At 44.5% G+C, this 14,187-nt stretch overlaps 3 protein-coding genes across 3 annotated transcripts; 1 reads left to right on the top strand and 2 right to left on the bottom strand.

Annotated features, from left to right (window-relative positions):
- Positions 1–1,004: 1,004 nt before the first annotated feature.
- Positions 1,005–2,273, bottom strand: LOC306943185 (mannose-6-phosphate isomerase-like; the record flags this gene model as incomplete). Its single annotated transcript, XM_079529391.1, has 1 exon — positions 1,005–2,273. The coding sequence occupies one exon, from the start codon at positions 2,271–2,273 to the stop codon at positions 1,005–1,007; it is 1,269 nt and encodes a 422-aa protein (XP_079385517.1).
- A 1,198-nt stretch (positions 2,274–3,471) lies between these two features.
- Positions 3,472–3,777, top strand: LOC306943432 (ubiquitin-related modifier 1-like; the record flags this gene model as incomplete). Its single annotated transcript, XM_079529750.1, has 1 exon — positions 3,472–3,777. One exon carries the CDS (start codon positions 3,472–3,474, stop codon positions 3,775–3,777), a length of 306 nt encoding a protein of 101 aa, XP_079385876.1.
- Positions 3,778–6,859: 3,082 nt separating this feature from the next.
- On the bottom strand, positions 6,860–14,043 carry uck2b (uridine-cytidine kinase 2b). The gene is made up of 7 exons (XM_079530452.1): positions 13,884–14,043; positions 11,201–11,360; positions 10,041–10,137; positions 9,679–9,821; positions 9,474–9,571; positions 9,213–9,261; positions 6,860–8,541 (listed from the first exon to the last, which is right to left on the bottom strand). The coding sequence occupies exons 1-7, from the start codon at positions 13,986–13,988 to the stop codon at positions 8,402–8,404; spliced, it is 792 nt and encodes a 263-aa protein (XP_079386578.1). The 5' UTR covers positions 13,989–14,043; the 3' UTR covers positions 6,860–8,401.
- Between the last annotated feature and the right edge of the window lie 144 nt (positions 14,044–14,187).

The raw sequence follows: 14,187 nt of genomic DNA, 5'->3' as shown, positions 1-14,187 counted from the left end.
ACGGCGGCCGATGGCAATGCGCACGTCGAGTTTGAAGTCAGTTATTACAGTTGTCCAGAACCTCTGGCCCAAAATTCCCATATATGCGCATTCCAACTGTATGGGCACTGATGACATCAGGATACTCCATATATGGGCATAAAAGGGATAAGGACTGACAGATACAGATATCTCCATATATGGGCATAAAGGGGACAAACAGCATTTGTCTTTACCAATAGCAGAAATGCAGGGGCACTGTCATCATCATACATCATCATACATCACATTCCATGCTCAGCCAATCAAATCATCACCATGTGGTACACACAAACACACAAAGCTGCCCTCAATAATAAACGTTTATTTAGACGGAACAGCGCATATTCATGAACACCACACATAAAATGGTGTGTAAATACACCAGATTTAGCAAGAATGCTAAATTCCATCTGTAGTCCCCATACAGAAAACAAGCAACATTACAAAAAAGAACACAAAGCACTTATACATATTATTAAGTGTACAAACAAAAGAGAAAATAACAGCAAAAGGGCCTAGTTTTGACAAGATACTCAAGAAAACTAGAAAAACCTACATTTTAGTTAGCCTATTTAAAAATGTTTGATTGTCCATGATCCATCCTTTTAATTGGACCTTAAAGGATATAAAAGGATTTTTGTGCAAAGGCTGTGCGTCTGGAGTCTAGATACACAACCTTTACGTAAAATTCCTTTTCAGAGAGAGAGAGAGAGAGACTCTAGACTACACCTCACTCACAATCCCCTCTGGTGACGGCCCTAGCTTGTACTGATGCCTGGGGCATAAACCATGTCAAGTTTTATACACAGCACACGCCTGTTTAAAGAGCTTCCGGTTACCATCGGTTATGTGGTATGATGGAGATGATTGTTAATATACATTTAAATACATGCATTTTAGTGGATACATCTTCGTCACCATCATCAGCAGGCATAATAATATATGAGAGACATTCACTTATGATTGAACATCTTGACATTTCTCTACAAGAGGCAGCATGCTCGGAACATGGTCATCCCTGACTGGGAAGTAACATGCAGGGAGACGCTTTCATTGGCCGACACAAATAGGACAGTGCCTCGCCATAGAGTGATGTCAGAGTGGCCTGCGGCTAAGGTTGCTGTGGCGTTACCCTCGATGACCAGGAGGATCCCGGCGCAGTCCAGTGGGGCGACAGTGTACCTCTTGACCGACGCTGGCACCTGTATCTTCATGACAGTGAAGTCTGGTATGGGGGGGTCATAGATGGTCACACAGGGGTCAGAGGGATCCTGAGCAGAGGGGAAGATCTTGGAACTGGCTGGAGCAGGAGTGTAGTTCAACATCTCACACAGCGTGTTGACGTCCCTATACTTGGGCGTCAGGCCAGCTCGGACTGTGTTGTCTGAACAGGCCATACACTCTATACAGTCACCACACAGGTAGGCATGGGGTTCATTGGCTCCGAGGAACATGGCCTGGCCAGGTTCCAGCACTATGTGATTCAGGAAGTAGATGGAGAAACATCCGATGTCACCGGGAAACTGGGCATGGAGACGGAGCAAAAGCTCTCCATTGCTACTGGATGTATTGCGTCCCGCTGCGGAGTCCTCGGTGACTCTCTTCACCAGCATGTTCAGTTGGTCGACGAGCACTTTTTCCTCACAGTTCATCATCCTCGTGAAGCACTTCTTCAGGGCTCCGCCCATACGGACCGCATAGCCCACACTGCACTGCAGCTCCTCCGCCATCTTACTCCCCACCAGCGCACAAAACTCTGGGACAGATGTCAGGAAACCCAGGATCTCCTCTACAGGCCTGAAGCCACAGAGCCCCTGGAAGTGGGTGAGAGCGATGACCATTTCTGGTTTGTGGTTGTTGTCTGGGTAATGTTCTGGAAATTGAGCATGGAGCCGAGCAGCCAGCTCCCTATTGGGATGTGCCTGTATGGACAGGGATGTGTTGATGGACAGCGCCTTCAAAAGGAAAGGAAGCTTGCCCTGAAAGGTGTCTTTGACCTTTGACCCCAGGCAGGCAGGGTTCTGGGTAATCCACTCTCCAAGGGTCCTCTGGGATATTCTGATGTCTTTGATCTGGGCATCACCGTTAGGGTGAGCACCCATCCACAGCTCTGCGTAGGGTTTGCCATCTTCTATGACAGCCAGAGGGTCTCCACCAACAACCAGTTTGGCTACCTGACTGTCGAGCCCAACCTTCCCCCATGCAAAGTTCTGAACAGCACAGGTCAGTGGAAATACTCTCACTTCCTCCATGGCTGCACTTTCTGTTGTCAGAGCTCTCTGCTCTGATTGTTCTGATAGCCATAAGGGTGATCTAACAGCTGTTTCTTAAACAGTAGCTGCAGTGCAAACCTGTCACTGATGGAGATCATTAAGGAAGTCTGAAGGTGGAAGAGAACAGTTCTAAATAACCCATGCCAAATTCCTTTAACTCACAGAAAAATAAGGAAATTAAAAGTAGTCTAAACTTCCTGAAATTGTAGTAAGAGAACAGGGAATGTTTATAGGCTTGTTTAATGTTTATGCCCGGTCGAGAACAGGACATATATAATGTAGAACTAGGCCTGCACAGGTAATCAAACATCATGATGTACGTAATTATGTAAATTAAACTATAAATATACAATGAATACTTTAAAGTGCGTTCAGGGATTGGCTGAAATCCAACCTGTGAAATATCTATGACATATGACTCCATATTTGGGCAAGGGTTAACCCAGATCCAGAGGAGTTGCGATATTGAGGGGGCAGAAAACAGCCCAGTCACGTGGTTCATGTACTCGCGCGAGCCCATAGACTCCAATGCATTCCGTAAACTTCCGGTTATCCCCATGCTCAATAGAAGTCTATGTAGAAGAGCCGCCATTGGACTGGCCCCATGAAGTGAACAGAGTTTGCGTAACTCTGCCCAGATCCAACAATACAAGTAAATTTCACAATACAAAATATTATTTTTGAGGGGCACTAGCCCCTCCAACGTCTGGCTTTCAGAAATGACGTCATGTGGCAGCCAAGTTATGGACTTTATGCTCCCCAAAAAACAGGACCCCAGCCAAGTCTATGGAATTGCTTTACGCAGGCAGTGACATCATCTGGCAGCCACAATGGGCTTCACGCAGGCAGTGACATCATCTGGCAGCCACAATGGGCTTCACGATAATTAATATTGGGCATATTTGTCGATTTGCACCGACGTCTAGCATATCCAGTCCATAAATGGGCATATAGTGATTGCAGTGAATCACTGAGCTACACTGTTAAATATCTATAATCAGAAAATAGCTGAATGGCACTGTAAAGGAACCGTATAGAAAGAGCCACAATGTTTGACATTGTTTTGAATATTCTGCATGACTGATCCCTGTTCTCTTCCTATAATTTTAGCAAGTTGAAACTATTTGATTTGATTTGAACAATTTTCTGTATGCGCCTACTCCTGTTTGGCAGAAATATGGCAGTATCCGTAGCACTTCACTTGGAGTTTGGAGGAGGGGCTGAGCTACTCTTTGATGGTGTCAAAGAGCATGATGTGACACTGACAAGCCAATCAGAGCCATGGGACATGAAGCAGCTGCTAGTTTGGATTCGACAAAACTTGCTGAAAGAACGTTCAGAACTCTTTGTTCAAGGAGACACGGTGAGACCTGGCATTCTGGTGCTCGTCAATGAAGCAGACTGGGAGCTTGTGGGGAAGTTGGAATACCAGCTTCAGGACCATGATAATATTGTGTTAATTTCTACTCTACATGGAGGTTAGATGAACTAGGGACCATACAGTACGCACACACAGACACCTATAAAAGCTATAGCCTATAACACACACATTTTATGACATACACAAATTCACACACCTTACAACTACATACATGGCAGTCTGTCTAACAAGACAAAGGGAACTATACTGTCTGTCAGTGTCACATGAACACTGGGAGGGAGGGAGTGAAAGGGTGTAAGGGTGAGGGTGCGAGAGGGAGACAGTCGGTTTTCTTTTAACTTGTCAAGCTGGTGGTACAGAGCTGTGGAGGAGAGGACATACATGGATGACTCAGTCAGTATTTGTCAAATACACCATACACCAGAAGAAAGGCCATACACCAGAAGAAAGGCCATACACCAGAAGAAAGGCCATACACCAGAAGAAAGGCAGGAGAAGTGCTAACCCCTCTTCCTGTCTCCGGTAGTCAGATCATAAACTCCTTTCAGTTCCCCTAAAAATGCCTCGAAGCCAAAGTTGAGGGCCTTTTTACCTTTTATGTTTCTGCACCTCAACTTTGTAAAAATCGCCCATCTCACATTAAGGCAAGCCTCACAGATCTATAATCTAAAGACACATCTGTTGCCGTTTGAGGTCGTTGTTGTGACCCCAGAAATGTTTGAAATTGAAATACACCTTAAATGTTTCCACCAAAATAGGGACACCATGTTTTAAAAAGTGGTTAAAACCCACCCTAGCTATAATTGATGTTGGTGATTTGTTATGGTACAGAAACTAGAGAAATTTGGTCACCAAAACAGAGTGGGCACCAGACCTCAGATTAGTGGGCACTAGGGAAACGTGTGCACCAAAACACAAAACACATGTAGACCGGATATGCATACTCCCAGGCCTTCTCCAGGATTCCTGGTCTGGTCAGTTGTTCCACGGCCAGGACGGAATCCACATTGCTCCTCCTGAATCTGAGGTTCGGCTATCGGCCTTTCCAGCACCTTGGCGTAGACTTTCCCCGGGAGGCTGAGTAATGTGATACCTCTGTAATTGGCACACACCCACTGATCCCCATTTTTAAACAGTGGGACCACCACCCCGGTCTGCCACTCCCTCTGCACTGCCCCAGACTTCCACGCAATGTTGAAAAGGCGTATCAACCAAGACCCAGACACACCCAATCAACACCCAGAGCCTTCAGCATTTTTGGACGAATCTCATCAAACCCCGGGGCTTTGCCACTGTGGAGCTGCTTAACTACCTCAGTGACTTCCTTCCGGGAGATTTACGACGATCCCCCATCATCCTCAGGCTCTGCTCCTGTCAGGGAGGGTGGGTCTGATGTTATTGGGTTTAGGAGTTCCTCAAAGTGTTCCATCCAACGCCCTACGTTGGATGGAACACTCCAACGTAGGGCGTTTGAAGTCAGCAGAGTCCCTTCCTTACCATGCACGGCTTGGATGGTTCCCCGCTTTCCCCTCCTGAGGTGTCGTACGGTCCTCCAGAATAACTTTGGTGCCGCCCGAAAGTCCTTCTCCATGGATTCCCCGAACTCCTCCCACACCCGCTGCTTTGCCTCAGTCACAGTGGCGGCTGCTGCCCTTCGAGCCTGTCGGTACCCTGCAACTGCCTCTGGAGTCCCCCGGGATAACATATCCCAGTAGGCCTCCTTCTTCAGTCGGACGGCTTCCCTGACCTCCGCTGTCCACCAGGGAGTTTGAGGGTTACCGCCCCTTGAGGCACCTATGACCTTCTGGCCACAGATCACAGCTGCAGCTTCAGCAATAGAGGCTTTGAACATTGCCCATTCCTGTTCAATGTCCCCAACCTCCACAGGGATGCCAGAGAAGTCCCACCAGAGGTGGGAGTTGAAGTCCTTCCGGACAGAGGTCTCCTCCAAACGTTCCCAGTTCACCCGCACTACACACTTGGGTTTGCCAGGTCTGTCCAGAGGTTTCCCCCGCCATCTGAACCAACTCACCACCAGATGGTGATCAGTTGACAGTTCAGCCCCTCTCTTCACCCAGTGTCCAAAACATACGGCCTCACATTGATCTTTGGCCTAAGGTGCTCTGGTAGTCTGGTACCAAGTACACTTATGAGCATCCTTGTGCTTGAACATGGTGTTTGTTATGGTCAGTCCATGACTAGCACAGAAGTCAAATAACAAGCCACCACTAGGGGAAATCCATGCACCAAAACGGGAATACTTTAAAGTCTGGCATGCTTATTACAGGAATGCAACTACAATGACATGATTTATTTTTTGGTGCCCACTCTGTATTGGTGCCCACATTGAGCACATTCCCTAGTGCACAGTCTAAGACTTTGTGCCATAGGTTCGGTGCCCACTCTTCCCCCAAATGGTGCCTAGATTTCTATAGGCCTTTTCATATTTTGAGCAGAATACGAACGAAAATAAAAGCCTGGGTACCGAGGCTACTATAGGCCTAATTCCCACCCTTCCTGTATTATTTGTTATTTTACATTCTCTTTTTCTTATGCCCTGCTATGATTTTGTTTAAAGTGATTGCACTTTAAACAAAATCGAGGGAGCTTTTAGGGGAAATACATTTCCAGCTCTTTCACCTGAAAATGTGTGATGTGATTAGATATACGTGTAGGTCTACTCTAGTTGTAGTTGAATATAAGTTTATCTGAGCAAGCGAGCAGCGAGAGTCTGCAGGGTCAGGAAGGACAGTAGCTAAACAGTGATAAAACATTTGAACACACCTAGGCGCATAATGACCGGTACCTTAAGAACGAAACGCTCCCGCACGCAACACAACCAGGGAAACTAGTGCCAGCGGCCACGCACCGATCCTTAGCCTGGTGGTGATGAAGACTGAGGGATTACGTTGCTAGGGGCAACCAGCCAGTGAAGCTCAACGCACTACACATATAGATACGAATGAAAAGGTCAGACTCGATCAAATACATATGATAGTCTTGGTCCAAGGGCAGGCTATATCTAACGCATCTTTTACCAACAGAAACTTGGAATGAAAACATAATTGAAACTGTCTAAGCTCATGAAATGCACCAATCCGAAGTACTCTGTATAGTCCTCTAGTGGACAGTTTCTGAATAGCAATTTAATTTCCAGTAAACACATGAGACGACACAGCATGACTCATTTCCAACAATTTATTGGCTACCAAGCAACCAAGAACTGTGCATTTTTTTAAAACATAAACCTGCCTCTAGCCAATTCCACTCATTCTCTACAATTTTTACAGTACAAATCATTTACTCAATTGCATTATACACAACAAATACAGTACATTGCATATATAAAAACAAAAAGCTATTTGACAGAGACATTAATTTGGTAATGGAATAAAGTTTATAATGCAAATACTTACATTTGAACCTGAGGCAATTTAGCAGTAGTGGCAGTTTGTTAGTGGTTCATGACCACATGCCTGGCATGGTTGGTATTGCTGAAGTATCCTTCATTTACACACCAACTTACAGTACATCTGTATTTATAATGGCGGTGCATGAACCTGAGAATAAAGGAGACCCCTTAATGCTCATTTAGCTGGGGGACTATTGTTCATTCTTTATGGTTGCAGATAGTCACTTAAATTTAGTATAAGTTAGGGAACACAACTATATGCATTGTATGCAAATATATTTAAATAATTTTGACACTGGGACAGGGAGCTTTAATGTGAAGTCGATCACAAAGCAGAATTCAGAACCGAGAATACAACCAAGCTGTAAAATCATAATCCCACCAGGTAGAAGAAAAAAAACGTAACAGCGACCATAACACTGTCAAGTGAATGAATACATCATCGCATGTACTTTGGCTATTGTAAACCACATCAGCACACATTTTAAATGTGGCAACCAGAAAGGAAATGTGTAGTGTTGAGCTGGTGTGGCTGTTAAGCATGGTTAACCACTTAAACCCTAGGTTATACTATCTACAAGATCAGCCATTTACATTAAGAATTCTCTGAATATTTTCCTATGACATGGCCAAAATAGGGACACCAGGGTTCGTGTGGTTAAGCAAGTTTGAGTGTAGCAAAGCATACACCCAGAACTCTGGCACTGTACATTACAACACATTAAAGGATGCCAAAACAAACAGAATAGGTAGGAAACTCTTGTTCAAGGCTGTCACAGACAGAATCTCAAAAGAGTGCAATCCTGGATGTTACATCTCAACTTGCAATCAAGATCATGTCAGGCTCATCCACACATGATCACATTACCCTGTGAGCAGGGGTTCAAGTTTCATCAGACATTTTGGAAGAAAAAAGTTACCCCTCTTTTATTCAGTGTCTGCAAGAATTTCCAGAAAGCAGCGGGGGTATTTACAAACAAAATGTTCCAAAAAAAAAAAAAAAAAAAAAGAGAAAAGAACTGTAAAAAGGGGTCAAGTGTTAAACCCCATGGTCTCATCACAGAAAAAAAGAAGGCTATCTTTGACCCACCCGACAAATCTAAATCAAGTCCCTCAATTACAATAAAAAGTAACTGTAACAAGAGCAGTCAAAATAGAATAAAGGCATTGCAATTCCTTCTGCATTTCTTGTTCTTCTCCCCCCCAGCCCCATCTCTCTCCTCTTTCATAAATACAGTGATGCCAAAGGGCATTATTTACAGCGCTAACCCATCTACCCCCTCTCTCTTCTGAGACGAAGAGAGTGTGGTGTGGTCAATGTGGGCGGCTGCTGGATTCCGATGCCCGCCGCTGGCGTGCTGGAGTACTGTGGCCATTCATGCAGCCGTTGTGGCGCTTGCTGAGGCCACCGTTTAGAATGTCTTGGATGTGTTGTACTATCAAGTTGATGGCCACTGGAGGACAAGAGGGGTGGGGAGGGGGAAGAAATTAAGTTAAAAAAAAAAGACAGGACACAAGTAAATGGCTCTATTAGGCAGAAATACAGTACAGATAACAGTTGCCCTTGCCCTCATAATACTCATGTACAGGCATGCAAAATGGTTAGGTGTGACAAAAGAGAAGGATAGTAGCAGGGGGAAAACATCCTCTCTGGGTAGACAATTATATATTGCTGTTCTTGCTGTGCATGTTGATTTTGCAATGGGCCAGCAAAGTATGGCTGCCCTTGTTTGCATAGTTTATTTCTTTGTGGCAGAAAATTCACTTTTCATTTTTTCTTAATGCCAACATCACATAAGAGGAAATTTATGCTCTTGATCCTAAATTTCAGCCATGACTAGCTACAGCAGTACCGAGTCGGCATGACACATGAGTCATGACTTTTCACTTTGAGTAGGCATGCATCAGTCTTTTGCATTGAGTATCACCTCCACAAGTTGCCTCATCAGATCTGCACAAAACACATGTCAGTGGCACTGGTAGGCAACAGGCAGGCCATGGGCCAGAATATCTGACGTCCCCAGTGACCAGTTTGCATGGCTGTATTTATATAAAGTACTTATGCACAAGCGGACCAAAAACAGAGTATAATAATGGGACAGGACTATCAATTCAGCCATTTTACCCAGGTTATCTGCTCCTCGTGGAATGATCACGTCTGCATACTTCTTTGTCTGGAGGAGACAAAGAAACTCAGTTACCAACATTATCGTTTGTTTTTTCTTAACCACACAAGCATGCTGTAATTGCGAAAGGCACAATATAAATGAAGGATATTATTCAAATAAAAAGTAAAATGACAAAGAACATCAACTATTTGCACAAAGACTAGACCGGCAGAGCCATGCAATTACAGATGGTGATCAGGAAAGCCTAAGAAACTTACAGGTAAACAGAACTCCTCAAAGGCTGGTTTAACAAAGGTTATGTATTGTGACAGCACCTGCTCCAGGTCTCTGCCTCGCTCACTGATGTCCCTTAGTACTGGAATGATACATAGAAAACATATGTAATGCATGTTGCATGCAAGTACAGGGAATCTAAACAGCAAACATCTGACACCACTCCCACATTTTAGAAAAAATACACACCTCTGCGTGAGAGCCGTGTGTCTGCGTCCGTGTCTACAAACAACTTCATCTGGAATAGGTCCCGAATTTCCTGCGAGTAGAACATCAAGATTCCTTCGAACAACACCACGTCCGCCGGGTACACAGTCACAAATTCCTCCTTCCTGGAACACAAGTATAATAATATATAAGTATCTTAAACGTTATACAATCACATCTTAACCACTTTCAACTTGCCATCCCTATTTTGGGCAGGTCATACATTTCAAAACACTTTCACAAATGGCACATCTTCAAGTATAATTGCCATTTTCACTGTATAAGTGGTTATGTGCTCAAATAATTATTAAAGCAAGGGGCTGTGGCCAGAGGCTGGTACTTACCTGGAATGGCTGACAAAATCGTAGACAGGGATCTGGACAGTCTCTCCCTGCATTATCTGTCTGAGCGTCTTTGTGATCAGCTCGTTGTCAAAGGCATCTGTGGGCCAGACACAGAAACATGTTTTGTACTTTGGATTGCCATGTGATGCCGAGTTAACTCCTCTGCTATTCTTTGAAAAATATCCTAACCTCTGTGTACCCCGTGCTCATGTGGACACGATGCTGCTCACATAATGTGGAGCACACCACCTACCGTAATTTGTAATGTAGGAATTCCTGCCTTCTAAACAGCTGCCGGGTTCAGTCTCCCAACAGCTGCCTCTGAGAAAGGCCTGCTGACTAGGGACGATTTGTCGTCTCAACCGAGTAAGGAAGTCAGGAGTGAGAGGGAGCCAACGTCTGTCCAAAAATGGATCAGGTACACGTCTGCCAAAACGTGCTCAGGAAAATGCAACACGGCAGCAACACATGGTGCTCCTGAGCATCTAAACCATAATTCGTACTATATGTAGTATGAAGAAAGTATAAATTAAGCTTAATGTATTTGGTAGGTGGAATTTAGCAAACATTAAACCAAGATTCAAAGAACAGTAGGCCTCAAGAATGACAGACTGTTATATAAATCAAAATTCTCCCATTGCAAATTATGCCAATAAGTCAGCCTTTGAGTGGGAAGACTAAATCATGAATATCAACCTGAATCTAAGCTGATATTACATTTAATTCCACACTGCACTACTTCTCTACAGACTCAGTTTCTCAAAGCCAAGAACATTTAACCACTTGAACCCTATCACCACGTTCTAGGGTGTACAATACATTCAGCAAAAATAAACGATCTAAAAGCTAACAAACTTGAGCTTTTTGGTGAAGATAATTAGTGCACAACAAAAACAGGAGGGGCCAAGTACAGAGCCCTGGGGCTGTCAAGGATGGAGGGTTTAAATGGTTAAATGCTTGCACAAGTGCACACATCGTTCAGTAGATAAGAGAAAACAAGCAAGTTTGTACCACAGTTTCCTGAGGTAACCTGAGCATAGCTTGAGGTGGAAGCCGAGGGCACCGAAAGACGTTATGTCTAACTGAAGATGATAAATAAAACCTGGTGCATGTGGCATCTAGGCCATACCACTTATTTTCAAATGTGTTTGAGTACTCACCTGGGTGATCAAAGTTGAACTGCCCCTTGAGTGCCTTGGCTTTCTGCTCCGGGGTGAGCTCCCTATAGAAGCTGTCCTGGCTGAGGATGGCCACCTGCCTCTGGTGGTGGTCGATCTTGTTCTGTCCCAGCAGCTCCATGATTTTCCCGCATACAGAAGACTGTACATGAAAAACACAACAGGCCAGAAAATCACACTGTCTGTTATACAAAGGCACAGAAGGAAAACATTTTGTCCGTGACTGTGCAGGGGAGCTGAAATAGCACATATTTCACAGTATGTAAAAAAGCTAGATAAACCTGTTGTGAATGCCCACTGTGTCAAGTAAAAAAAGAAACTTGCTGAAAAAAAAAAAAGGGGGTAGGCTGCATATCTGTTCATGTGGTATACAAAACATTTACACTACTAGTATGCATGTATTCATTAAAACAATAACGATGGCTTCCTGTCTACATGGGTGGGAAAACGTTACTGCAACAGCCACGGTTTATCAGCATTGCCTGGTGGCGATTACCCACCCTGATGTACTAGATTGAGCCCTACTCAGGTGACATGCCCTGCGGCCGGGCGGGCCCACCATCAACTTTGTCCTCATTGACCCCCACCACACTAAATGGATCTCCTGCCAGTGCTGACTGGACATTCTCCAGCAGTCCCAGACTAAGGCTCTTTTGTGTCCATGCAATGTGTCACAATGAAATCGGAGCGCCCACACTCAGGAGCTAGGAGGATATGTCAGCAGCATACACCCAAATGCTAAGCCCAGAGTCAAGAGGATATGTACTTGGGATCACATCAGACAGCCCCCCCAGTTGCCAGTACAACTCAGTACTCAAACACTGAACAAAACTCACATCTGCAATCTGATCTCCTCCCCTCCAATAAAAACCTCACTAGTGCTAACCACTAAACCTATAGTATAGACTTTGTTGTACGGCAAATGATAATGATCAATCTGCAATTTTGACACTTGCCACTGACATTCCTGAAATAGGGCCTGCAGGTTCAAAACGGTTATGGCACGTGAGAACACAAATGTCAATCCATGTTGCAAGCCCTGCTGCACAGGCGTGGAGCTACAACTTCATCACGAAGGCTAAATATAGTATATCCGTCATTCTATGATCACTGGGAGACCCAACCCGTAAACGGGAAGAGGAAGCAAACTTCCTGGCAACACCTCCACTATCTAAGAAAAACACTACAGTAGCAATCCCTTTGGAATTGGGGCCCCTTACAATACAATTTACAATTTACAATAAGGGGCTTTTAAGGATTAGTTACCTAAATGCCAAGTAAAAGGGGGAAAGGATAGTAGCAAATAGTTGAGCAGGATCCAGGCTCTTTAGTGTTATCATTTAAAGAGTTGATTTAAGTAATACTATGCATATTAGGCCTATATTATGTATTTATCAAGTCACTGGGAAAATCATTTCACCCACTCAACGTGTAAAGCTGAATCAACTCCTTGGTCAGAATATTGATTGTAATGTGGTTGGAGTACAACATCCACGTGGCCTCAGAAAGTCCCCATTTGTTTGTCTACGTCACCACTGTATTGAAGTCACTTTATTCGTGACCGGTAAAGGAAGAAGTGACCGTGGCTTCCTGCAGGTTGCCAGGTTGGTGGGCTTAACTACTACATATTTGAAATCAGAGTCATGAGAGTCTATAAATAAAAACACGCGGCCGGCGCTAACACGTCATTATGTGGGCATGTCATCACAGACGGAAACGTAGGCTGTTATGAATATACGTCGTCAAAAATAGCTGATCTACAAGCTTTCCGTGTAGATCTACAATGTTAGAATAGCTGACTAGGGCAAAGTTTACATTATGCGAGTTTTGAACCACCGAGTGGAAAAACTAGGTCAAGACTCAAGACCTGGCAACCCTACTTCCCGCTACACACGTAAGCGCCGGGGGAATGTAGGTTAACGTTCTAATCAAATCTAAAACAGTTTGTTTTATTATATAAAAGAAAAACAGACAGACATCAATGGGAATGGGTACGCAGCGTGTCGGAAAACGACCCAGTGACCAGAACGAATTCATGAATATTCTGAGTTTTAGAGTTATCACCATGATGAATAATTAGAACAAAAGAAAAAGAGAAATCACATCCCTTTTGATTCAAGCGGTGCTTTCCCGCTGTCGCCCCGGTTACCGTTCATACATAACATCTCTACCACGAAAGTGAAATGACGTAAAGCGTAGAATTTCACAATTAGTGGCCCGTAAAACGAGGGTTAATGTGATTGTTTACCAATCATTGTGTCCTACTAGCCTAGCATGCTAAGCTAACTGTAACCATTCAGGGTTAACGGGCTTTGTCTGATGGAATCTAGATGGACCGAGCCAGACGGTTTAAGAATACAGAACTGACAAATGTATTTTTTTTGGTAAAAAAAAACAAGGCTGCCACTAAATAAATCGTATAGAAAATGCGACCCAACAACACGAAAACGTGTTTTATTTAAAGTAAAACGGGGTTACAAATGGTGGTTTATAATAATTAAGGCGAACAAACAGAGAGGGTGCTGTTGAGCCCTCCGTTATGCTTCACACAGCCAGCCAGCCACGCGGCCAACGAAAACGAGCCACTTCTCCGCATCAGTTTTACACAAAAACCTACAAATGACACTGCGCGGAAAACGTCAAAACAACCACACGTGACACCGACCTTGCCGCTGGCCGTGCCTCCGGACACGCCGATGAGGAAAGGCTGTCGAATAACACTGTCGTTGTCGCCGCGGTCCCGCAGATGTGTTTCAGTGTCGCCGGCCATGCTTGCAATGTGAATGTGGCTGTGCCGCTCGAGCTTTTACTCAGTGAGCTCAGCTGCTGCTACAGATGCTACATGACGCTTCTCTGGTTTTTATGCCGGCCGTTGATTTCGAGGCGCAATCCGCCACCTACTGCACCGGAGTGGGAAGCAATGAGGTTGTAGTCGTGTCTATTTGTCCCACCCCCAACTGTCCAATACG

The sequence above is a fragment of the Electrona antarctica genome, assembly GCF_951216825.1.
Source record: "Electrona antarctica genome assembly, chromosome: 19".
In the NCBI taxonomy this organism is placed as follows: domain Eukaryota; kingdom Metazoa; phylum Chordata; class Actinopteri; order Myctophiformes; family Myctophidae; genus Electrona; species Electrona antarctica.
This window is presented reverse-complemented; position numbering and strand designations above follow the sequence as displayed.